The 27,686-nt window shown below is 40.8% G+C and overlaps 1 protein-coding gene across 5 annotated transcripts in view; it reads right to left on the minus strand.

Annotated features, from left to right (window-relative positions):
* The window catches only part of si:cabz01090165.1 (leucine-rich repeat and fibronectin type III domain-containing protein 1-like protein), a 386,077-nt gene that overhangs the window by 58,713 nt on the left and 299,678 nt on the right, over positions 1 to 27,686 (minus strand). For 4 of the 5 annotated variants that reach the window (XM_019345319.2, XM_025898204.1, XM_005474867.4 and 1 more), the window contains 2 exons: positions 4,445 to 4,712; positions 1,755 to 1,955 (listed from right to left, as the gene is read on the minus strand). In XM_019345319.2, coding sequence (XP_019200864.1) covers positions 1,755 to 1,955; positions 4,445 to 4,699 — 456 coding nt within the window. In that variant the 5' untranslated portion in view covers positions 4,700 to 4,712. The remainder of the gene's footprint in view (positions 1 to 1,754; positions 1,956 to 4,444; positions 4,713 to 27,686) is intronic. The other variant, XM_003448988.5, reaches the window with a different exon arrangement.

Here is a 27,686-nt window from a genome sequence, read left to right on the forward strand (position 1 = left end):
GCTTCTCTGCTTAGGCTGCTGCCCCCATGACCCCAACTCGGAAAAGAGGAAGAAGATGGATGGATGGATGTTGAAACTTCCTGCATACAACGCATTCAGATATAACCACACCTGCACACACTGACCATGTTTGTACCTTTTGTACACACTCTGCATGTAAGAGAGAAGCAGCATGGATGCACTGAGACAAAAACAGGCAAAGGTTATTTCTGTTTGCTGCTTTGATTTTTACGTTTCAGACTCTTGCAATTGTGCAGTTGCAGTGTGCTGGTTGTGCCCCCTGTTAGCCTCACACAGAGCAAAACAGAGAGCAGAGGACAGAAACCGGTTCTTTAATTTAATCCCAATATGATATAGCAGTGTATTTTAGACTTAAAGAAAAAGACGTTCTTCGTGTATATTACCTGGCAGTGACTGACTGTGTTTGGACAGCAAAAAATATAAAAAATATATAAAAAAAAATATACACTGAAGTCTCATCAAGTGTCAGTGTAATCATATTTTTATGCATATGAACAAAAAATGATCTTTTTTGTGTGCTGTCTGCAGGATGTTTAAAAAAACTTGTATTAAACTACATTTAGTGGAAATTGACCCTAAGTGCTGGATCTCGAGGGATTTCAGTAAGATCAACTTTTAGTTATTATTATGATTTAGTTGGAGAAACAGCACTTATTCTTAGAAAATAAAATCTTGAAAGTGAGAGTGACGCGAAGGAGGAAAGGGAGGAGGAGAGGGTTAATGCCATGTGTAAAATGAGACACTTTCTGATACAGCGAGCGAGAGCAGAGCAGTGAGGCTCGGACTAAAGTTCAGACAGTCCAATCCATTAGTGAGGTCAGAGTTCACGCCACTCTAGTTTATCTTCATGAAATTTCCACAGAGGTCTGTGAGCCAGTCCTGAGGGGACACTTTTAGTCCTTTAATGAGCAGAGAAAGGACAGCATCATCAAGACGGGGGACACGGTTTATTCTAAGGCCGGGTTATTAAAAAGGTGTCCAGCTGGGCGGCGGAGTGAGGCAGGCAGGCAGGCCTGGCTGCTTCTGCTGGACTTTCGAGTTAGAGCCAAAAATGTTGTCTCATTCTCACACAACACTTGACCCTCGGCACTGAAACTTTTCATTAATGACTTTGCAATAACTTTTCCACTCACGATCTTGGAAAACGGCTCTTTGTGTGAATGCTTGGTTGACAACGAATGTGAAAAGCACCGATTAAAATGTGGTGGATTTAAAACACTTTGTTAGTGTAATTTGGGCTTACCCAGAGGAGCTGGTGGCAGCAGAAAGAGCAATTTAAACACTTCTAAGAGTTTTTGCATCCTTTATGTGAGTGATTTTAGTTCATTTTCAGAGCAAGTTCTTAATTACACTATGAAATGGTTTTGCGTATTGAGAAGCAGAGCTTAATTTGTAGGACCACTAGGATTATTTTTTAAATTGAAATCATAATTTTAAAGTTACTTCACGTACGAGGTTAAATGGACAGTTTTTGTCCATCTAGTTTTATTTATGTGTCTAGATTATGGCCCAATTTCTGATATGAAATTAAATTAAACAAAAAGTTCTTCTTCATGTGTCTTTGAGGACACGATCAAGATGGTGATTTCTGTTCTCCAGAGTTTCCTTCCTGGTTTAATAAGTGTTAAAAACCTTCAAACTTCAATATGTTTAGTTTAACCACCTTATTTTTACATATTTAAAAAATATACATTTTCTCTGCATGAGCTGGATGTTTAGCTATGCTTTAGTACCTGAAAGGCTCCCTCTGATATACTGTGCAGCTGGTTGTTGGCCAGGATGAGGTGCCTCAGGTTCACCAGGCCCTGGAAGTGAGAGTCATCCAGCACAGTGAGGCGGTTGGCATCCAGGTGGAGGGCGTGGAGGTCCTGGAGATCAGCAAAGGTGTAGGGCCTGATCTGACTGATGGTGTTTCGACTTAGTGTCAGGTGGATCTGGACATGCAGGAAAGCACAAGATCCACATTAAATAACACATTTTCATGTAAAACACTGGTTCAGTGTTTGCTGCCAACTCAAAAATGGTGAAAAATGGATAAAGCAATCTAATAAGGCTCCCTTTGGCATATTTCTGCATAGGGAGGTAAGGGATAGCTTATGAGTCACCACTTAAGACATAATGTTTAGTTTGAGCAGGTTGAACTCTCGGGACTGTGGAGATTAAACTTGTATTTAACCTTCCACCTTTGTTCATGAATGATACCAGTAATTAACATGACAGTACAATGGGTCAATGAATGAGTCCGGTATCCATTTATACTTAAAGCTATCATTAAAAAGCTCACTGCTGAGGTCAGGAATTGCAGTCTGCTAAATACCTCCACTGTACACAAAATATGAGTGCAAAGATGCAAAAATATATTCTATCAACACCCAAGAAAAGGTCAATCAGCCCCCACACATTTCGAATCTGCTGTGGAAATGAGCCTCGATCACAGGGGACATCTGTGGCGCTCCGTCACGCTCATCACCAAACGATTAGAGCCTCATTTCCCACGTTTCCTTGTGTGTGAGCAAACATCATCCATGCTGTTGTGCTCACGCTAGAGAGAAAAGTTATTTTTCACACACTAAGGAAGTCTCCAGCTGTGACAAGTGTGTCTCTTTGGTGGGTAAATATGGTGATGTTGGTGGTTTTCTTCTTGAGCTGCGTGCAGTGAAGCCTCGTCGCCCCCATTACTGTGATTACGGTGGGATTAATTAGTGAAATCCATTAAGATATCAGAAATGTCACCTCAGTCAACATGTAGTGCTGTAAGGGGCAGATGTTCCTAATGTTTTCTGAGCTCTCTGTGGAATAAACATGACATGTTGCCTCATGTCTTACTTTCACATTCAGCGTTTTCTTTACTCTGACTGATGAATGCTTGCAAACCCTCCTCAGATGCTATCGCACCATTAATCTGTGATGCTCGGTTTATTTCCGAATTTATTTTGAACTCAAGTGAGGCAATTTACTCTTTCTGTACTCTCACTGCTCAGGTAAATGCACTTCAAATAGAGGTGTCCTGAATTTCTGCATTTCTGCCATAGGATGCTGCACGGTGAGTCTAGTTTTTGACCGACAGCTTTACAGAGATGCAAACTTCATAAATAAAGATATTAGAATAAATATGATCTAACTGTGTGACAAAACCCTGTTCTAGATAGTGTTCGCAGTGTTGTTCTGTGCATTAGAAAACGTGTATTTAAGTATCACTCTGGTCTGTCGCTCCTTGTTTGTTGGGTCTGGATGGTTCTGGCAAAGACTTACAGGCTTTTTGGGTCAGCATCTCTTCATCTTTATGTATTAAGGAATTAACAGATAAAAACTAGCTGAGACATTTTTGTTGTGTGATAACAAAACATCATTCACCCTGTTTTAATTTCTGCTACTGCAAAGCTAGAGAGACACAAGGATGATGATTAAATTAAAGTATTTACTTCATTTTGCAGTAATGATGTGTTTCTATTAGTGCTATCATCTTTAATTTGATTAAAATGACGTTAACGCCATAACTGCATTAAATCTCTGATAGCACGGTTAGCTCGTTAACACGTTAGTGCTGTGCAGTCCTTCGCACGGGGTGATCCGCGTTAACTCGCTAACAGAAATTTGCAGCGTTAATGCGGTTATGGCGTTAACGTCATTTTAACGAGATTAACACTGACAGTACTAGTTCTATGTAAATGTGTCTATGGACTGACTCACTTTTGGAGCCAGCCTCAAGAGGCCATTAGAGGAACTACAGTTTTTGGCATCGCTGCACTGGCTTCACTTTGTATGCAGGACAGTCATCAACTCTTCGAAAGGAGGATGGCTGCAGTATCAGGTGGGAATAGTTACTCTGTTACTCCATTTCAGAAGCTCATTAGCAAAAAGTGAAACTCCTGTAACGAGTTATTTCACAGCATCAAACAAGGTCACATGACCACAAAGCTGTTTCTAACACCCTTTCTGCCGCAACCTGTTCAATGTCACTGCATGACTGAGACTTGACAGCAGAGAAACCTTCCTGTAGTTGATCAAAGCTGTTTTATTAAAACTCCTCATAGCTTCAAAATGTTGCTTTTAACTTATAACATCTTGCATGAATCTGAACTGTTGCTGCGATATAGCTGAAGTAATAATGGGCACTGATTCATCTGTGATGGCTTAACACGTCTTTTGGCTCAGTGTGCAAAAAAATGTAATTCATGTAAACAAAAGGCTGTTTAATAAGCTAATAAGTACAAAGCACGGCTGAGTAAACATAATCAATATGTGGGGCATCAGTAACATAAATGTTTAGAATAACTTGGTTGCTGTGATCTTTTTCATGCAAAGCTAAAACAACATTAAAAAAAGAGATTTCTGGCAGGAGCGGCTCAGGTGGAGCCTGCCTGGCAGAAGGTCGCTACAGTACAAACATGAATGGGAAGGTGTTAAAAAAGCGAGCTCTGACCAGGCTGGTCATGTTGGCGAAGTCACGGTGCCTCAGCGTCGTGATGAAGTTGTCCATCAGCCTGAGCTCGGCCGTCTGGCGGTCAATGTTGGGCGGGACGAAGAGGAGGCCCGTCTTGGCGCAAAGCACCGTGTAGGAGGGCAGCAGATTCTGGCACGTGCACCGCTTCGGACACAGCATGGACGAGGAGCAGGAGGGGAGGGAGGACAGGAGGATGAAGAGGAGAGGGCAGACCAGCAAGGAGATGACATCCATGGCTGCTCTCCTGCTGCAACAGAGAAATTAAGAACACATCAGTTCATGCAGCAGCACACACTCAAGTATCAAACTGGACTTTAAAAACACCCAGCAGGGGAGGAAAATGACTTCCAGAGCTCACGCGGAGCATCAAATTAAGAAAAAAAACTGCACTTGATCCAAATCGGCACTCCTTGGTTTGATTTAAAGGGCTGGTTATTCAGCAAAGACAGTCAAACACTGCAGGATGACACTATAAATGATTATTCATCACTGCAGAAAACACGCTGTGTGTTTTTCTTCTTTTCTGCTTTTTTTTGGCCGTGCACAGCAACACAGCAATATTTCTTTTATGCATCTTTTTCCACAAAAAGTTTCCAGAAGAAAAGTTTTATATTAAAGGGGAGAGGAGACAAGAGATAGATGGCTAAGGAGATGGGAACAGGAGGGGAATCAGAGACACCGAGGTAAATGAAAGATTTTAAGAGCACGTTATTGCAGCACTTTCCCTTTTTTTTCGCTGAGTAAGTTGTCCTGGGAAAGTGAAAGTAAACAGCATGCATACGACCAATTAACCTCAGCGCACTCTTATGATTGCAATCTAAAGAGAACATTAAAGAACACAAATTACGCAGTGTGCAGTTGTCTGCCTCACTTCATAAATTTCAGAGGTGTTTTTGTGCATAAAAATGAGACCAAACCAAGTTTCCCAGCCATGGCAATAAAGGAATACATTTACATTCATATTGATTTCTCTGTATTCAGTTTGTAAGTTCAGCTCGGCGGAGCCCTGAATAAATTCATACGAAGAGAAAAGGGAAACACACAAAAGCGGGAATGACACACGCAAAGGAAAATCATGACAACGCACACACTCATTCATGCATGCGTGTGGACTCCCGCATGTGCACACACTCTGAAAAGTTCTTCTGAGTTAGATGCCGAGCGACTGGAGGAAGGTCGATTGCAAATAACAGCGGAAAGAGACGCGCTCTTTTATTTACGGTGCTGAAATATTCAAACTGTGCCTCAGCCTGCAGCACAGAATACAGAAGAGGAAGCGTCTGTGTCCTCATAACGTGGTAGAGTGCAGGATACGCAGTTAAATGTGAGCAACTAATGAGAGAGATGTAATGGAATGAGATAAATTCAATGGAAATGATGAGGAGAATTCAAAACCCAACTGAGACTACACTCAAATGTCAATGGGTAATTCAGGAGTGTGCACACGATGGGAATGCGAGCGTTCAAACAATAATGAGCGCCGACTGGAGCTCACAAATTTGTCACGTGAATGAGAATCTCAAAGACATTCGACCAGGCTCAGGGTAAATGGAAAAAGTTTCATATGTCGTATCTGTGACTCATCAAACAGAAGGGTTTCATTCATTGACCAGGAGGTCCTGCTGATATCAAAATGTCTTTAAAAGGAGAGACCTGGCCAAAGCAGCAGCAAACACAGCGTGACAGTATAAGCATGTGCCTCCTCGAGCCACATACATTCAGATCTTTAAATGTATTCCATGTCCAAGGTGCACCGTAACAATACGCACATATGAACAGCATGCATGAAAAATGAAGCTCAAAGAGGAGCATGGCTTGGAACTTCCACAGCTGAGAGAAAGAAACAAGCTGGAAGTTTGTTTCAGTTTAACTATAGTTTCCTGCGAGTTGTCAGTGACGACTACCAAATTATAATAAATGTAAATGTGAGAGAGAGAGCACAGGCTGAGGGAATATTGGACACCGAGAAGGAATGGTAAATGGTAAATGGACTGATTCGTATATAGAGCTTTTCTACTCTCCCGGAGTACTCAAAGCGCTCTATACAACATGCCTCATTCACCCATTCACACCCACTCATACAAGCACTTCTAAACTCAAGTGCAAACCAAACTACATGGTCCACTTGTTTGGGTAAACAACAACATTAACATTTACCCTGGACTCTGAACTCCCGGCACAGATGCCAAGTAGCACCTTGCGGTTACCACTAACATGTTGGTTGTTGGCTTTTAGAGAACAGCAGTAATTGATGCCTGGGAGAGAGGATGAGCTCATACAGTGCTGTGAAAAAGCATTTGCCCCCATTTCCTGATTTTTGGATGAAACATGTAAGCGTGACAAATATTGTCAGGACCAGTGAGTCCACCTCTGAATGGTTTTGGTGTGGCTTAGTCAAAGTTTGGACTTAAATCTGATTGATTTTTTAAACTTTAGGCTTTAAACTGGACGTTCATGACTGAAAACCCTCCAGTGTGGATGAATTAAAACAAGTCTGCAACTAGGAGTCAATCAAAATTCCTCCACAGCGACGTGAAAAGGCTCATCGCCGATTATCAGAAAAACTTGATGGCACATTTTCCACACAGTGGCAGACAGGTCTGAGGAGCTCTTCTTCATAAACGAATCATTCAATCATATTTACTCGGGTCATCTTTGTCTAACTTTAGAATTAGTTTGCTGATCTAAAACATGTAAGTATGACAAAAATACAAAAAAAGAAATCAGGAAGGGGGAAATGCACAGCGCTGTATATGTGCTGAACACATTAAACATGGAACACTGATGGTGTGAGGCAGAGGTGACCAATTATCTCTACTGTTTCAATTTGTTTACACCTCGTTAATATACACTGTTTCGTACTTTTGCAGGTTTTTTAGGCGCCGTAAGATGTTGGGTCTCAGAAGAGCACTGGTGCTCTGAGAACAGATTTAATTTGTTTAGTCAGGCCAGCTTAGCGTGAGAAAAATGCAAAACAGTTCTTTTTCAGACTACAAGCACTTCTCAATCTCCGTCGCTCTCTCTCCTCTTTTCATCACTTGCTTCTCGACTGAAAGTGCTTCTCATTTCAATTGCATTGCCTCTTTTTTCCATCCCTCTACTTATCTTTCTGCCTGCATCATCCCATCATCCCTCTCTCAAACCCTTTTCAGCTGTTTCCTGTCACCTCTCACTTCTGACACTGCAGACATCCCTTCATTCCTCTTTCCTCCCATCCTAGCATCATTCTCTTCCTCCATCTGTATCACTGCCTCTATCCATCCTTCTGTCTCTCCATTTTCATCCCTGAAAGAGCATTTACTCATCTATCTCTCCAAATGACTTACATGTCCATCCCTTTCCCCTCTGTGCATCTCTCTCAACTCTCTTTGATCAACTCATTCTTCATCCATCTATCCTTACCACTAATTTTTCACACTGTCATCCTCCTGTCATCTCCCCTTCTATTCATCGCCTTTGCGTCATTCTCTTCCTCATATTTAAAAATAGTACATTACATGTTTGGGGTCTGCTGCTTGCAAAATAAAAGGCACGCGCTGAGCAACATGTCCTGAGATGATAAAGAAATAACAGGTTTAACATTGAAATGATCATTTGTATGTTGATTGAGTTTCATGGTTTGCCGGCCAGCCCTGAGTTAAAGTGACCTTCAAAGAAGCAGGAGGCACTACTGAGAGCAGCGGTACTTCATACTTGCCTCTAATTTGTTTTGACTGGACCTTGGGGTAAGGTCTCAAATATGGTCTTGAAATTCTTACCAATCACATCTTGGCATTTTGGTTTGTAGCGTGCTAGCGTGCTATCGAGTGGCAAACGCTGGGACTGAAAAAATGAAGCCTAGTCAGAAAAAACTGCAGTTCTTGGTTTGGCCACATGAGGCTGCCTCATGCCTCTCACATGTTAAATGACCAAATTTAACAGCGTTAAATAACACGTTTAGCACCTGATACAAAAAAAGAGTGCTGCTGGGCATCATCTCAGCTAATACGTCCACCATTTTTAAAACAACCTGTAGTGCTGCAGCTTTGAGCTGCATAATAACTCTGGCATTCTAACATGCTCCTAATCAGGATACTTGCTATTTAAAAAAAAAGATTAAGGTGATAAAAATCATCATAATGAGCCAAAAGTTTCAAACTGCAGCAAAATGTTTGAGCCTGAAGAAGGTACAAGGTGCTGGAGTCTATCCCAGCTATCACAGAGCAAGAGGCGGGGTACACCACGGACAGGTCGGCAGTCTGTGGGAGGGCTAACACAGAGAGACAGACAACCATTCACACCTTGGTAATTTAGAAGTACCAGTAAACCCCACTAACTGCATGTCTTTGGATTGTGGGAAGAAGCCGGAGAACTCGGAGACAACCCCCGCAAACACGGGGAGAACATGCAAACTCCTCACAGGAAGACCTGAAGGTGGAGTCGAACTCAGGACCATGAATGTGTGAACCAATTTATTTATACATTTTCACTGGAAAACTCGACAAAATCAGTGGGATGAAATCTCAGTGAAGTGCAAATATCTATAAAAATATCTTTTTGAACGTCAGAGCAACCTAATATTCCCAGAATGCCATTACCCTTTTTCCTCCAAGACCACCTCTGCAAAGGCCACAGCTTTGTAAAGTGGTGAAAAATCCTAATAATTATAGTAAAATATGGTAGTGGGAGAAGTTTCTCTTTGGGGCACTCGAAGATGCGCTCAAGCATGCGGTTTACGGTTGTCAGCATGCAAAAATCAGCTGTTCCTAAAGCTGACCAAGTACTTTTCTTTCCTAAAATGCTTTTCATTTCTTTTTCAGTTCAGTTTTATTTTATAGCACCAAATCACAACAACAGATGTGCTAAGGTGTTTCGTGTTGTAAGGATTAAATGTAAGGTGTTGATGTCTTTAGAGTATTTTTTGAATTAATATGGTCAATGAACAAAGGACAGCTTTTTAACACTTACTGTGTGTCCCATACATTTTGTCTTTCATGGTAAAAAGTGCCTAAAGAATCACAAGAGTGAGCAGAAATGCAATCACACCTACAGAAAGTCGCGGTGCCAGCTAATTATTTTGGCTCGTCAGCATATAGAGTGACATAAAAAAAAACATAATGGAGAAGATGGCAGAAAGAAGGAAGTGTAGTTCAATATCTGAAGAAGTGAAGAAGGTAGAGCACAGAATCAGTATAACATCGGGTGAGGACGAGGGACAGAGAATAGGTGTGGATGAATAGGCCGAAGAAAGAAAGCCAGAGGAAAGCCACTGAGTGGGTGGCAGCTTGATGAGAGGATGAGAGCAGAAGTTCCTTTTTCTGACCAGCTGGTGGAGATGTTTAGCTACAGCTTCAGGAACATGAGAACACACACACATGCAAGTGAACACACAAACATGCAGACTCAGGGCTGAGGCAAAGTCAGGCTACTGTGCTAAAGCGATGTGTATACTGCAGGAACAGAATGAAGACGAACGCTGCGAGAAACAGAGAATAAAACACACAAGGTAGAGAGACGTATGACATCTGAAGCAGGAGGGAATATTTTACATTCATCAGACCGTAAATATTCTGAATTCTGTTCTCTGTTTCAGTAAGCCCGACTGCTGCCTCTACCTTACACTCATAGGCTGCTTCCTATAACTTAAGCATCAAACGCTGCTGTGGCTTGAATACGTTTAAGGAACAAAATGACACTCTGCTTACTTTCTGCTTAATTTCTACATTTTATTAATTTCCATGAGGTCGGAGGATCTTATGTGATCACCTTACATTCACAGCTCTGCTGCGATGCAGTGCTGAGGACTCATGCACCCTTCATGTTGGAAGGGTCAGCCAGTCAGAAAAAAAGGAGGAAGAGGATTGAAGCTAAAATGGCTTATTTCAGACAGATGATACGCTAGGGCTGCACTGTAGCTCAGTATAAGATAAATAAAGATTATTTTTAATGTAACATTCCCACATTTATATGTACGGAAGCACTTTACAAAGTGCTTTAGACTACAAGTCACATTTTAACCAGTGGATTCTCAACACTTTAAGCACGTTATCTGTCTCCCATCCAAGGCCAATTTATAATCAGCAGCTACCCTAACGTGCATGTCTTTGGACTGTGGGAGGAAGCTGAAGTACCCAGAGGAAACTGTACCCAGAGGTAACATGCAAACTACACAGAAAGGCCTGAGCCAATGAGATGTCTCATTAGGGCAAGAAGTCTGCTTTGAATCCTGTATCAACTTTGTCCAAACCAACGTTGTGTTTGATTCAGAAGAAAAAGCTTCAGCTAATGATAACAGGCTGTACATGCATGACTGTGTTGTATATCATGGCAACAATTTGGATAAACAGATTGTATTTTTTATTATGCAAGTCTCATTTTGGTCCAAAACACATCATAAAGCAGTGAATAAGCCTTTGTTCCTCTTCAGCTCAGAATGATTATGCAGTTTGATCAATAAAGATATGAAAAGTATGTTTGTGTGCTACCGGTTTAGTCCAAAATATGTTTTGCAATTTATCATAAATATTCTTTATGACTAACAAAGCTAAGAGTTCCTCGAGACGACGGTTGTTGTGTTTTAACACTATAAAAATGAAACTGAGCTAATTTAAAATCACTTCTCTGAAGCTCACAGAAAGATTCACGGATGCTTCAAGTTACACGTCGGTAATGTTGTGCTACTGTTTTTTACTTTTTGAGTAAAAAAACTAATCTGATCCCAGCGTGTCCCACTTGTAAGAGAATAAGATTTCACATTTTTAATGCAACACTCCTTAAATGAGACATGATTTTACAGAGTGATCACAACATGTCTCCCAGCAGGAGACAAGCTGAGCTTAAGATTTCTGTCACATCATCTCCATCTATTTATCTGCGTGTCTGCCACTGCAGCTCCGACACAACCAACTCGCTGCTGATGATCTTTGAATCGATGCATCTGAAATGGAATTAAAATCAATAGTAACTGGCATGCACGGGGCAACTGATGTTGATGTCTGGGTTGGATTTATACATATTAATACAGAATGTTTACCATCCGTGCCAACACCATGTTCCTGTGCAGATGGAAAAAATGAAATCATAGCAGCAAGTGCACAGAATATTGAATTTATGGCACATAATGATGTGCACGATCCACTATCATTTATAGGAGGCCAATTAGAAGCTTAGACTGATAAGATACGCTACATAAAGATAAAACGCAACTCAAAGTAATAAGAAAACTGTTAGTTTAATTAGTTTAAGGATTCATAAAATAGGAAATAGGTCATTGAACACAAATTCCCATTCATTAATTGAATAAAGTCCTTCTAGGCTCACCACTCCTTAGACATCTTAGTAACAGCTCTGGGCATTTGTTTAGGAAGTTATTTTTGAAGTTTCCTTCTAAATGAAAGGGAAGAAAGCTTCAATTAACTTCAATTTTTTAAAGGTCACTGGGACACAAAAACTGCACGTATGCTAATTGAATCTACTGAAAACTGCCGACTTTGCCCCAAAACAGGCTTTAAAAAGTCTCTTTTTCACCTTTGCACAGTCGCATTAATGGATCAGTCTGTAGTGCCAGCACAGTCAACATCTCTGGCTTCCTGCACCAGAGCACGAAACTACTAAATGCTAATAGTTGCTACTTCTTCACTATAAACACGAGTAGCTGTGCTCACCAAAAGGTGGAGCTGTGGGTGACACCATGACTGGCTCATATGCTTTGCAGCTTAGCTGTTGACTAGCAAGTGCAGGACAATCACCTTTATTTAAGCAGCATTTCTCTTAAATCGTGCCAAAAAACACCACTATTTAAAGGACTGCAGTGTACATTTTATAGCAATGTTGATTAATGAGTTTTGCTCATATGATAAAGACTCTGAAAATGCAACTGTGCAAAAAAGCCGACTGGAAACAATAAATGCAACAAAACTGTGACAACTGGGTATTAAAAACGATAGAAAAGCATAAGAGAAAACACTCACAGAAGCTAGTTTTAGTGAGTTTCAGAAAGGGTGCATAATTCAAATATCATCTGACACCTGAATGTTTTACTCTGCTGTACACAGATGTGTCATCAGCGTCAGGTGGTTGTAGTATTAGCAGATGAAAGAAAAAGGTTAAAAAAAGTGATGAAGTTGTTAAGCATGTCTGCTTTATTGACTCAGATGCTTTCACTTATGGGCTGCCGAGTAAGTATGTGTGCCCACTTTCAATGGAAGCTATTGTTAAACTCACAGCAGCTCTGAAAGAAGACCCATCGCTCAGTGACAGACTGAAAGAACCAGTGACAGAATTGAGCAAAATGCTTGTCCTTAAGTAATTAGACAGCGGCCAGCAAAGTGCAGTTATTCTACACAGTTCCAGTCTTAAATTCAACATTTTATTACAGTATTATAGTTTTGTGATCAAAACAGGCTGTGACAATAATGCTGCCGCAGCCAAATATAGATGTGCATTTTCCTTTAGTCACAGTGCTTTTAAGAGTGATGACAGTAAGAAGTTACTACAAGTTTACAGCTTACAAGAAGCCTTAATGCTGCTCATTTGTGTATGTATATGTGTGTGTGTGTGTGTGTGTGTGTGTGTGTGAATGCGAGACACGGAAAACAGGCAGACAAATTTCAATTTCAATTAACATCAATCACTGTCATTTATACCAATGACATGTTAATGGATTTTGCATACACATGACACACTGGTAGGCCGTGCATCATGGAAATTGTCATTTATATTTAAATGTCATTTCATTTCTACAGTCATCACCGTTATGCTCATTACAAGCCACATTGGGTAAAGCTGACAGAGTCGTACTTTAACCGGGAGCTGTAATCAATATCACTCAGAGAGCAGCTTCCATATTCAAATGCACATCCTCTTTATCTCGCGCAGTCCCAGTCTCCACTGCTGGCTCTGTTTATTATTGTTTTATTTACGGAATATTTTATTTGATGCCAGGGCCACGAGTGATTACATAAAAACACCATTACCATGCAAATCCCACCATCCCACCAGTCACCTCTAATCAGATAAATCACTCCACTGTGTGTGGCACATACTGAATATAAAAAGAACTAAAAGCAACACATATTCATACATCTTTTCCAGAGTTTCCAGCTTTTTGAGTATCTGAGTATACAGTATATTTAGAAAGGTTAGGAGACAGAAATGGGCAAAATAAATCATACGCTGATCATTTCAGGCTGAATTTTTACACACGGCATAGACATCTATATTTAATTAATCAATACAGAAATAAAGCAATGCTGGAGGACACGGTGAGCAGCAATGTGGATGTTCCAAAGAATGAATATAGTGTAAGTGAGAGTGTGCATCATGTTTATTAATCTTTGTTTCTGGTGAATAACAAAGAAGACTGCCAAACCTAGCATGCACACTATATCATTTTGTTAACTTTATATCTTGTTCTGATCAGAGAGACTAAATTCAAACCTCAAACTACCTGTGAAAAAATAAGAAAAAGACAAAAACACTTTTTGTTGTTGTTGCTTCGACTCAAGTTTCCTTGCTCTCTTATCGGTATCGTTGAATGATCACCACCTCTCACTTCATCTCACTTTGATTGGGCTGCCATCGCTGCCTGCTAGTGATAATCGTATTCCTGTTTGTTCAGGACATGAGCTGTTCTCAGGAGAGCCTGGGAAATGCAAATGCTGTGGTAATGTTACCAGAGGGGTCTTGAGGCCTACTGGGATTCCACGCCATCATTAGATATTGACCAAGATTACTTCTTTCCTCACTGCTGGGGAGGAATACTACACTTGAAATGAGCTTATTTTTCCATCTGTCTGAAAGTCTTTAAATCCAAAGTTGGCGCCTACATAAAACAATTCACTGCTTGTTTTACCATCAGAAAAAATAAATAAATGGATACATTTTTTACGAGTTGGGGGAGAGTGAAGCGGGGCACTGACAGATGTATTGGTGCAGCATCAGCAGGGACGTTGTGAAGAGAGAGCTGAGCATGAAAACAATGTTGACTGGTTGATCGGAATTCCTGCTCTCACTTATGGCCACAAGCTCTTCGTAGTGACTGAAAGAATGAGATGATGGATCGGAGCAGAGGCTTCCTCCAAAGGTTGGCTACGCCCAGCTTAGAGACAGGTCATGGTCACTCAGAGTAAAGCCGCTCATCCTCCACAACAAAAGGAGTCAGGGAGTTTGGGTATCTGACCAGGATGCCTCCTGGGCACCTCCTAGGTGAGCAGTTTTGGACATGTCACACTGGGAAAAGGCCCCGAGATGACGCCCTGGGGCAGACCCAGGACACACTGGAGTGATTACATCTCTTGGCCAGGTTTGGTACCTTAGTTTCCCCTGGAAATGTTGGGCAGGGGGGTGGCTGGGGAAAGAAAGGCCTCGCTGCTCAGAATACCCCCACAACCTGTGGGCATGGATGGACGGATTTTTCTATTATATTCATATGCTTATTTTTTTAACCCAGCGTCACACAAATCAAACAGAGTTAAGGTAGATGTAATAAAAACAAGTAAGAACAATCCCAGAATCAAGAGAAAAAAAGAAAGAAGTAAAACTGACACTGAATTATTAAAAAAAATACTGACTTTGAAAGTAAAACAGGAAGTGAACAAAAGACAAGTACAAAAGTTAGAGATATGAAGCACTGCTAAAGAAATACAAGACTGAAGGAGGACATATCCAAGTCACCTCTACTGTAGTCTTGCATTTTTTCTCCCAATTTTAAGTTAATGTGTGGATACCTGTAACGAGAGCCACAACAAACATTCTCCTTGCAACATCTAAGCTTTGTAGTGTTCTTTAACATAGAAACACACAAATGGCACAGAGTCATTAGTGGTGATTTTTAAGGCAGCGAGTTTACATGTATGTTAGACTACACGGGTAGTTCATAAAATCAGCTCCATCTCCACTCGTCTCCATCTCTCATCGTAGGCTGTGGAAAATGAATAAACACATTCTCAGTGCTGCTGAGACTGTACGATGGACTGTTTTCTAGGATATTACTCTGACACGAGTTTCTGTTGGATTAACATAATCTAAATAGTACAGCTTTGTCCAGTTACATTTTTCTTTTGAATATCCTCTCTTACATGTCATATGCCGTGATGATTGGATCATCTAAAGCTTACAAAGATAAATTATAAGTGATTATATTCCTTTTGCTCAATCCAGTCTTTAAGTGTTGACGTATGAACTCTGCTTCTAGGTCCAAACTTCTCTGTGTTTATAAAGCTGTTGTGTTTTTAACATGTTTTAACTCTTTGTATCTTGGTCTATTTAATCTGAACAACCCCTAAAAACAGTCAGTGATCAGTGTCGGCTTCTCTCGGTTTTCATTACCGCTAATGAGCTTTTAAAGCTGAGTTTTTAAACCCTTACGATGTAACTACAGCCCAGCCCATGCAGCAGTGTATTCATGACTAACCTCTTATTATTGATGGATTATCTCAGTTGTTCTCCTGACTGAAGTTCGGTTCGTTTACAGCATCCTGCCCTTGTGTTAACTTTTATTGAGTGGAAAAAGTTAGCATTCATTCTCCTGCTTCACTGTGTTTATGCTATGCTAACCATAGCTGTGTAGCTAGCCACCAGGTATCATATTCCAGCTAGCCCAACTTCAGTAACCCTACAAACATCACTGCTGTTTAGTTTTCTGTCTTCATTTAAATCAGAGGTGATAGCAGAGCTGTAGGTTTTCATTTTTCAGAAATCTCTCAGATATTATGTTTTAGCAGAAACTAGCGAGCTAACTCTCTGCTACTTTCTAACTCTGTTAAACTTCATAAATTCAGTTTTAATGGATGTCTGGATGTTAAACTTTATTGTTACACCTGGTAAAGCAGCAACATGGATTTTATTTTAATTTTATTAAAGATGAAAGAATTTGGACAGTTTGTAACTCTCAGTGATGCCGTAGAGTTCATTTGACTTTGGGACCTGAAGCAGAGTTTGGACCTGGAAATGGCTAACGACGTCAGGCTTAAAGACCGGATCGGAAGGAAAAACAAGTGGGAGAGTGCCGTCCTGATAGGAAGTGGAAGGCACTTTGCTAATAACTTTTATCTTTACCAACATCATCGCTATCAGCTATCACTAGAAAACGTTGGGACTATGGGCCTACGTTTTTGTAAAAAAAGACGTTTTCTTGAAAAAACTGTATATGAACCAAACTTATTACAACTGTAAAAAGTTGCGTGTTCTGGTTTTGAGGAGGAATATGTGTCGGATAATCATCATATTCCATATTTCCTAGTGGGTTCGAATGCGCAAACCTGGCCTCTGCAATGCAAACTAACTAGCATTTGCCTTTGATTTTATCTCCAGACACCAGTGAAGCTCTGAAAATTGGTCATTTTAGTCACCTTAATAATGTCCGTCAGATGCTACTGCCTGCCCACTCATGGGTTTGGGAGTAATGGGAATAAAAAAAATCTGATCAGTGCAGCTATGAGGAGGCTTTTTTAACAGCTTGGCCAAAACACTTTACTTCTACCACATTTCCTTTTTTTTGCTGCTCAAAACAAGGCACGCACACCAAATCACTGATTGCCTGCAATCCTGTGATCAAAAGGGAGCAAACACAATGAGCTTTCTTAACACAATCCAAAACTCATTGATTTAGAGAAGTGCAATGTGCATGATCAAAGACGTATTAAATTGAATTTTTATGAAAGGCGAACCAGATTTTAGCTCGACTTTGATCTTTGGAGCCTTTGAGGAAAATTCCACGCTGCTGATGAGCCCTCGTTCATCGCTTCATCGCTGAGGCTGAGCTGCTGGACAGCGGCTGATACTGGCTGCGGTGGCATTAATATGAATGATGGTGTTGGGAAGTTCATCAGTGCGGAGGAAGGAGTAGCGACGGCGTCGGGCACGGTGTCGTTGTGGGAACGTGTTCACACTCAAACAGATGTAAAAACCTGACGATAACAATGGCTGTATGACTAGATGGGGGAAAAAAGCTTTTAGGCCTTTTTTAGCTTTTAACATGCATGAATTATTTAAACAGATCTATTCTTATCTAAAATAATCTCTTTGGGACAGATTTACTAACAGTGTAGATCCTTTTTTTGATATTCACTAAACGCAGCGTCAGTTCAACTTAAAGTGCTGCTCATATGTATTTAAAAGTTTTCCAGCTAAGGGAGCTTTCACAGTGAGCCACAGGTTTGCAGTGTTTCAGATTTTAGTGACATTTCAACATAAAGATTGGTCCACAGTGAAATAGTCTCTGTCTGGCTTTTCTTAACAACAACGAACTTCGGTGTGATTTATTTATTTATTCTTCTCTGAAATATCGGATCTGTTGCAAATCAAACTGAAATATCTGTCAAAACACAGAACAAACAGACCTGAAATGTCTCAGTCTTAAAATATGTCACACTGGTTTCAATAAATACCTGCAGCTCAACACGGCCTGCAAAAAGAAGAAAAAACTAAAACACAGCAAAACAGAGGAATCTGCACATTTCTGCACATGCTGCTGTAACTTCATCATCTGTACATCGCACAGGTCAGTTGTGTCACAAAGATTAGAGGGAGCAGTTTATTAGTAAAGAAAGTCCTGCACTCTGAGCTGTCAGTCCCCAATAATGTGCAGCTGGTGATTTTACCTTCATATCAAAAACGTCAGTTCTCCTTCAGCTGCCTCACTGATCTGATTTTTCACACATGCATCAAACCTGTGCTTAATGTTTAGTAGATTATTCGCTCCTTCAGTGGGTCTACTTGTTTTTAATTGCTAATTTGATGATGCCCTTGCTAGGATGCTGATCATTATTGAAACTACCTGCCTGTATTTGGTTTATAAATTAGCGCACTGCAGATTGGCATAGTGCAAATTGACATCTGCAAGTTACACGCTTCACTCTGCATACAGAAAAAGAAACACGGGGCTAATTGTTTGCCTGTTCCAACATGTTGACAAAGAACATAGGCTATGCTGAACGATTTAGCATGATTTAGGCCCACACGGACTCGTTCTGCATCATCTGGTCTGCTGTGTAAAGTGCTCACCTGCCTCTCCACCATACTTCACTGTGCCCTGCCCACACAGAAGACTCTCGCCCGAAATCACACATTCAGTGAAACAACATCTGATAAACCATGGCTGCATGAAGCACCAATTAATCTCAAACCAACAAACAGGAAGACTTTCCTCCTGACTTCACTTGTTTTGTGATGATGATGGTAAATGGACTGGTTCTTATATAGTTCTTTCTTTGCTCTACTTGAGCGTTTTATGCAACACGTCTCATTCACCCATCCACACAGAAGCTCCTCCTTCTGTGTCTGAGTGCTTTCTAGCTGACATGCACACTCCGATGAACTTATCGGGAGCAACTTGGGGTTTGGTATCTTGCCCAATGAGCTCCAGAGATTGTACCACCAAACTTCCAATTAGTGGGTGACCTGCTACCTCCTGATCCACAGTCACCCCATAATGGATGATTGAAGACACTCCCCGCAGACACATTCATTTGAAAGAGGGCAAAGCCGCAAACATGGACTTATTCACAGATACCAACCTGACATGAAACTAACAGGGAGGCAGGTTAAAACTTAACATCATTCTCATAATAATATAATATTGTTTTAATGCATTACTATTAAAACAGTCTAAATTATTGGCACTGATCCTCAATAAACCTGAACATCCCTGTGACGTACCACCTCAGGAGCATGTGTCCTGATGCAATAAGTTCTGAGCTTTCCAACCTGTAACTCTGACGTCACCAACAACACTGCAAACTAAATGAGCCACAAAGAAACAACACAAAACCTAAACTGGTTATAAACTTGTTACTGTGTGGCTGTACACCAGAGCAGCTCAGCACTGTGCTTGCACTAAACTGCTCGTCTACCCTAAGCGCAGTGGCCACAACGTGTCAAATTGCAGTCTTCTGCATGCAATTTAAAGCTGACTTTCACTTTATTGAGACATCACTCAACACAGAGCAAAAACAGTCACAGCTGATCTGAAGGCAGGAAATTCTCCATTAAATCATGCAAGCTCTGATTATGACAGAGCATTTTAAAGTTTAGCAACTTCTCAAAGCCGTGTAAGTGATTTTAAAATGTGCACCAGTGTCGCCACGTTTGAATGGCGCTTAATTTGGCTCCCTCGTAGCCTGAAAAATGGAGCTTTCTAACATGTGCTCATTGTTCAAGATCTTTTTATCCTTATTTTAGCCAATTAGGAGCCTTCTTTGAAATTCAGGTGTGTCTGTGTCCCTGCAAACCCACCTACGTCCTCACATCCTTTTAAAGCTGGAACACTGAGTTGTTTCAAGAATACTTTTTTATTGTTGGAACAAATGACTGATGATGGTTTAATTGAATTGAATATTGACATATTGGAACGTTCAGTACCTTGAAGGAGTGGGTACAAGTAACGATAGATCAACAGAACAACTGTTTTTTTGGCAATAAAAGGTTTTTGTATTTGACTATTCCAGAAAATATTAAATTTTTCTTGTAGAACAAATACAAGAAAGATTAAACGGTGGTTTTCGATGTAAGAGGACAGAAAAAAGATGTATCATTGGCACAGTATTGTAAATAGGATCTCCTTCTCAATAGGCTATAAGAACCCTACGGTACGTCCTCATCACATACACACTTCACCTTTTGAGACACTGCTGCACCCGTTACAGCTGCCAGACACCGAACCAATCAAACAGAGGGTCGAGAGTACAGCAGGGGTGGAAAGAATGGAGCGCACACACACTTTGGCACTCCTGCGCCTGTTCCTAACCACAGGGATCACTCGTTTGCCCTCAGTTCATCTTGTAAACTAACAATTCAGTTGAAAGGCTTATTTGAAAGATTTCACGTTGATGCTTAGGTGACTCGAGGGGGCTGTGGAGACAGTGGGCTGGCAGCGGGGCGTCTATGTGTGTGTGCGTGTGTGTGTGTGTGTCATGGTTGGATGAAGGTAATCAGAGTCATCAGTCAGATCGCTTCATCTCATCTCCGTCTCAGCGTGACTCTAGAGCAGAAGCAGGTCACATGACATGCTCAGAGAGACAGAGAGATGTGTGTGTTTGAAAGTGTGTGTGTGTGTGTGTGTGTGTGTGTGTGTGTGTGAGTGAGAGATGGAGAGTAATTACATAACTAATTTTCTTTTTTTTAATTATATTCCTGAATGTCACTGGTGCGTGTGCGTGTGTGTGTGTCCGTGTGTGTGTGTGTGTGTGTGTGTGTGTGTGTGTGTGTGTGTGTATCGACATGTATAAACTCTCAGTTCTGTCATGTCGGCTTTGTGAAGACTGTATTTAAATAACTTTACATGTTTAATCTGTGCGCTGCCGCTGCTTGTAGGTGATTGTGTGTGTGTGTGTGTGTGTGTCACTGTGTGTGTGTGTGTGTGTGTGTGTGTCACTCTGTGTGTGTCACTGTGTGTGTGTGTGTCACTGTGTTTGTGATTGTTTTTAGAGTCGATTTTGAATAATTTTACATAATCCACGAACAGAGACGTTACAGCAGAAACAGAGACGACATTTGAAACACCAATCAGCTCTCTGCAGAGCCGACCCACTCTCTGCTGCCTCGTGTTAATTGGGAAAGTGTGTGTACATTGTGTAATATGTGTGCAGAATAAAAGTTCTGCAACAGGATAATTGTACAAATCAAGTTGAGATTTTAATCACTGCATTTTAATGACTGAGATTCAGAGCATTCTTTTTTTCACAGTTTGTGGAGCGTTGTCTCCTTATTTTTATCTTATGGAAAATAATATTTTTGCATTTGTTTTAATATTAAAATAGACTCTGAAGTATTTTTATTTATTTTCTCATATAACTCTGTAACTGCAATACAACGCTATGGCTCAAAATAATTGCTTTCAAACTGTTTTTTTCCTTCTTTAACCAGTTTATACTGTCACTGATGATGCCACAACTTTAAGCAAATAAGCCCCACCCACACACCCACCAGGGATTGTCAGTTTCTTTTGCAGAATGTGTGAAAGTCAATAAAAATGTTTAAAATGATACCAGTCTGCAGTGACGATGTCAGTGATTGGCAGGCTTGGGGCTTTTGCCTTTGCATCATGACAGACAATATAAACAGCAAATGGCTGCATTTATTCTGTGCCTTCATCCGAAACCTCCTGTTACTGATCACAGCCTGACAACCAGGAGGAATTTTGGCTTCAGCATCTTAAACAAGGTTACTTCAGCATGACTTATAAGCACAGGCTGTATATAAAAGACTGACATAGCTTTCATGTCTGAAACAGAAAGCCAATGCTGATCGTTCTTTCTAATGATCAGCAGGGGGCGACTCAGAGGTTACAAAAATGACGTGCGGTATAGAAGTCTAGTGGAAAATGACACCTTGGCTCCCTCAATCTATGACCCCATGAAATACTGTCCTGACAAATATATGGTCTCATTCATTAGAAGACACAAAGCTCATTTTCCTGCCCCAGTTAAAGCCAATGAGGAGGATGACACAGGGTATGATTTGATAACAGAGCGTAGTGGTAATGCGCTATGCTATCAAATCGTACCTACACTAGTAAAATTTGTTGTGATTTTTGTACTTGAGTAACAAAAGTGCATTCAGCCCATTTAAACAGAGAAAGGTCTAATTTCCACCATTTACAGTAAATAAACATATGTTGGTGATATTGTGGCCACTTCAGAATTTCCACAAACTCACATGAAATCTAAGGAAAGAAAATAAAGACTACAGCAGAGGTAATTACTGCACTTGGTGACCGTGTGTACCTATTGTGTGTGTCAGCTGGAAGAAATGGCCGAATAGTGGCTGGAGTGATTTGACTGCTTTGTTCACCACATTTCTATTACCTGGCTCTGTGTGGTACAGTCATGACAAGGCAAGTGAACAGAACAGGTGTTCAAGAGCAAAGAGACGGGTTTTATTCAACTGCAAGTGAAACGTCGGAAAGAAAACACAGTAATACATAAATAATCTCGTAACACATCCTTAAGCACACGCAGCCACACGCACCCCTACACCTGACGGAGATAAGCATGTCTGCTCATGCACAAACACCAGGCTTATAACCGTTTCTATAAACACAGGCGGCCGGTTGCGGTGACAAGAGGATTACCATGTCAATAAGAAACAGCAGCAGCAGCAGAAAGGAGGAGCGGGAGGAGGAAGAGGGGGAGGAGGAAGATGACAGACAGAAAAACAGGATGACAAAGAAAACAAGTGAGGCACACCAAAAAGAAAAGCTGAAGATCTGTGTAGATGACTCTAACGGTGTGCTTGTTGTACTGTCATGCTGTGGCTGAATTGTTTATGAGACTCTCTTAGATTGGCTGCTGACGGCAGCGGACATGCACTAATATGAGCTGCTGGGAAGCTCCGTGCTGCAGCAGCATTCAAGAACAGCAGATGCATGGTGCTCCAGCCAGGAGATGTGCAGAAATAAACACAGACAGAGATAAAGTCAGTGAAAATGTTCATTTGAAAAAAGTAATAAGCAAAGTTAAAAATGGTTCATTTGCACGGCGCACTGTCTACATGCCTGCAGCGTGCCGAGGCGTGTTTAATGGCGTGGCTAATAAATATCACTTAATGTAAAGTAAGAGGTAAATTATGCATGCAAGGCATGTTATGTTAGCATACACTAGATTGATTTAGAGGTAATCTATCTCAGCGCTGACCTGACCGTGATGTTAAACAAGCAGATCTTTTGACTCCGAGGTCCTCGGGGAAATTTCTTCACCAAAAGACAATCCATCTGGTAGCTGTCACAGCAACAGATGAAACCACCAAACTATAAAGCTATGGTGCTACTGAGCCAAAGGGAAAAAAATGAATACCTTCATTTATGACTTCAAGTATGAGAAGTAAACAAAGAAAAAGAAAAAAAATACCCGTATGTACCAATTGCTTTCAGTTCTGCACAGCAATGTTGAAGCTAAGTGTCACATTTATTAAACAGCGTACAATGATTGAGGATAGGATTAAAGAAGAAAATAAGACAAAGGCAGTAAAGCAATCCACCCAAAGATTTGTTATATTTATTGTTATATATATATATTTCCTTCTTTTTGACAGAACGCAGACAGAAAACTGGAAGATGACTGTTTGCAGTTGGAGCATGGCAGTAAACCATGCCAAAGATACAACTTTTGCCCTGATGGAACATTTAAAATGACAATAAATCTGCCAAGATGGATGCTCCTGCTCCTCTTCCTCATCACCTCCTCTTCTGATGAAGGTAATACATGTGAAGCTGTCTCAGCTTTATTTCCAAATCTGGAATTGAGTGTCAGACTTCCTGAAAAAACCAAACCTCTAAATTTAGATTCATTCTATCTCACTTATGTTATGATTCAATGATTCAAGAAGGATTACACAATACGTTCTGAGACATCCAATCTCATACAGGCTGTAAAGGGCACAAAAGATTGAATGAAGTCTTATATCTGAGTGGTCTTTTATCAGCTGACCTCAACTGGGAATTATACCAGATAATAACACATGAATCAGCTCTGTGCAAAACTCCATTCACATCCTTTTTTGACTTTTAACACTATGACTCTATTAGTCTGTTCAGAATCTATTCAAAACAATAAAAAAAGAATCTATATTCCACCTTAAAATAATCAGTGACTTCCTTTTCGGGCTTTTATTTTAAAGTTAGCAAACATTTGTGACTTTCAAACTGATTTCCATGGCAGGAGGTAAATGGCAGTGAGGGAAGAGCAAGAAAACAGATTTGAACCATCACTCCACCAGGAGACTACTTTACTTTTGAACTCCTCAGTGATGAGAAGCAACCCAAAGAATGTTTTTGAGAAAACAAACCACATTTTTTAGGGAACCAAAAAAGCATGGATGGGTGGGTGTTTTTCCAACCCCGGATTATGAAGCTGTAAAGTCATAACAAGCTGCTAACACAAATGACACGTTGGGTCTCACTGTGTTGGAGAGTAGCCTCTGACAGTAATGGAGGAACGAAATGGCAACCCACAATTTTTGCCACATACGCAAAACACATGTAGTCATGTCAACGCTGACATCAGTGTGGTGCAACCAAACTTATTCTTCAGCACCGTGTCGCATGACGCTCCAGTTTATAACAGAGCAGACAACCTTTAACTGGAAGTGTTCTTCAGATGTGGTAATTAACCTGTATGCTCTGTCATGATCATTCGTTCCAGGGCATCAGATAATGTTCTGTCCCTTTGTGATGGTGTTGCAGAGATAAACACACAGCGTTGTTTAGCATCAGTGTGTTGATGGATAGGGGCATTTATGAAGGACAAGAGATAACGGTGCTCTAACGGTCTTCTTTCAAACAGCGATAAAGTCTGCTCTGGTACTTAGTAGTGATGGACTGCTCGCACTCTTGTTGTCGAAGCAGAGGCAGGTCTTGAGGTGCTTACATGCCGAGGAGTAGCGACATCCGCGTATCCGCTGTGACATCATTTATTGGTTTTGGACTCCTCATTCTGAAACACTAGCATTAGCATTGTGTTGTTTTATTGACGTTGGAAGTTAACTCATAAAAATGAGAGGGTGGTAAGGTATCAGCTAAAGCTAGCTAGTTTGGTTAGCAAGTTGCATTCAAAACTAGTATGTGTGCAGACATGTGTGCAGAAAGTAGCTGACTAAACAATACAAGCACAAACTCTGTGTAGAGTATGTACCTCACACCAAGTCACCCAGTCCAACAATCCATTAAAAATGCTCCAAAAGGAACAAACAGCAAAACACAAGACACCTGTCAATCAAAGTGCCCATGCTCCCAATTCTAGTATGCAGGATGCAGGGTCAGTTATAAGAAACAAACAACCCTACTAAGGCTTGTTATGAGGGGGGAATATCCACCATGAGCCTCAGGTGTTTAATGGTTTGCAAATCTAGAGGAATTGATTGATTCTGGGGAGTAATTTTGGCATCATCCTTAGGTCGACATTAGAGCAACTGCAGTTTTTGGCACAGACAGTTTAGTGGTTTTCACTCAACTTTTAAGTTGCCTTTTTTATTTGCTGGTTACTTTTAGGAAAAGATGTCTGTTCACCACCTTAATAAGCTGTGGTTTGTTAAAGGGTTAAAGTCTGCCGTTAACGGTTCATTTACAAGGTTCCACACATAATGCATGTCTCACTATTGGCATAATCACGGTATCAGGATACCAACACCAAAGAACACCTTGTGTCTCTGAGATGCCAGCAGCTTTGAAAAATCCCAATGTTTGGCTCGTGGGAACGAGAGCAGCCTGGATCACTTAGGAGACTTTATCGTGGCAGAGAACCCTGTTGTGCTTTGAAGCTACAGGTGGTAGCGCCGGCACCACTTTCCAGTTGCATGTCATGATATTTGTTGAACAAACACTAAATTGCCGTGGAAGCAATTTGTCAATACGGTGTTTATCAAACATAATTTCATGTCAGAATTAGCAACTCTGGAACACATTGAATAACACTGCAGACCAAACGCAAGGCTGATTATCATAAACCATGCATAACATTCACTGGCTCTCACATATTCACTTCATTCACCTTCAAACCTTCAGGTTGTTTACTGTAATGTTTCAGCTTGTCACGTTTTAAACTACAGATATTCCCTTACAGCTGTCGCTGACACACATTAGGAAGAAACACAACGCAGATGAAATTTTCCCCTTCATCTATGATTTCTTCTTCCCTGGAACATTGGAAACCACTTCATCAACAGCAGCACTAATTGACACTCTCAGGCTCAGAGTGCGTGCGTGGGGAGTAATTATGCAAATGCAAGTGTGCACATGCATGTTCGTATTTACTTGCATGTGCCTCTCTGGTGATTTCTGCACATGTAGGAGGCGGTGATGGAGCCACTGGAGAGAATCAAGATGATGACTAGAGAGCAGTGGAGGTTAGATAAATTGCAGAGAGGAGGAGCAGGGTGGAGAGAGAAGTGATATGGGTGGATGAGGCTAAGAGGGGAAAAGGGAGAAGGAGGTTAGAGGAAAAGAAAAGTTTGCTGAGGCAGAGATGAAAAAGAGAGATGAGAAAGGCAACAAGAAAGCTGACACCTCAACACTGATGGAGTACTTCCTGTACTCAGCACAACACAGAGAGAGATGAAGATGAGAGAGGGCAGACTGTGACGCAGAGAGTGATAGACTGTGAGATAAACAGATGGAGGAAAGACTGAACTGTGGATTGAAAATAGTTTTACTCATAATTATTCATGTATTTAGGTTCAAAGGGTCCATGAGCCTCCATAGAAATATACATTCTGACTAACAATGCCTCTCTTTTTTTCTTGCTAAAGAGTCAGCTGTCTGGTTGATCCCTTGAGATTTGGTTGTCCATCTTTGTGAAGCTGGTGGTTTAGTATTGGAAGAATAAGTGTTTTTTTTTTACATTGAGCAAAAGTCAGCAGCATTCACCTTTTTTTTTTTACCCCCTACGAGATCATGTTCACAATTTGATGCCATTTTTGAAGCATATAAACAAACTTAAATGTGGTCACATGACCTCAACTTTACAAACGCTAACCTCATAAAAGCCGGAAATGCTAACTCATGCTTGCACACTACAGTTTGTTTGCAAGAACAAATACATAAACATATATATATAGCCCCTGGTTCACTGGCTTTTACTGAATATTCAAAGTCATTTTGACCAAAATATTAAAAGCACATTTGATTGGGACTACAGAGGTGGATTAATGCACTTTTAATGCTACAGTGAGTCTACTATATGGACAAACTGGCACACCCACAGGAGCTCCTGGGGCATTCAAACCCATAAAGTTCCTGGTGTACAGCATCTGTGCTGATGTTAATGCCAGGGGAGGTTTTTATACATATGCACTATGTGCATCAGCAGACATCTAGGAGGGAAGCAATTACACAAACAGATTTGTTGCAAGGGTGGCAAACTTTTATAGTACCAAGCTCAAATTCAGTGAGCGTCATTGTTTCACAAATGTTTGTAAAAATGACTGATTTTATTCACCTGTGGCAACAGGACTGTAGGACAATGTTCTCTATCAGACCAAAAATCTGCAAAAGGTTTAAAAAAGAAAAAAATAATAGATCAAACTAGTTCCATCCAACAATCCATCCCTTCGCTTCCGCTTATCCTTTTCAGGGTCGCTGGAGCCTATCCCAGCTGTCATAGAGCGAGAGGCGGGGTCTGCACTGGACAGGTCGCCAGTCTGTCGCAGGGCTAACACACAGAGACAGACAACCATTCACGCTCACATTCACTCCTGCAATCACACCTATGGGCAATTTAGATTGATCAATTACGTATCCCCACTAAGGGGA

The sequence above is a fragment of the Oreochromis niloticus genome, linkage group LG14 (genome assembly GCF_001858045.2).
Source record: "Oreochromis niloticus isolate F11D_XX linkage group LG14, O_niloticus_UMD_NMBU, whole genome shotgun sequence".
NCBI lineage: Eukaryota > Metazoa > Chordata > Actinopteri > Cichliformes > Cichlidae > Oreochromis > Oreochromis niloticus.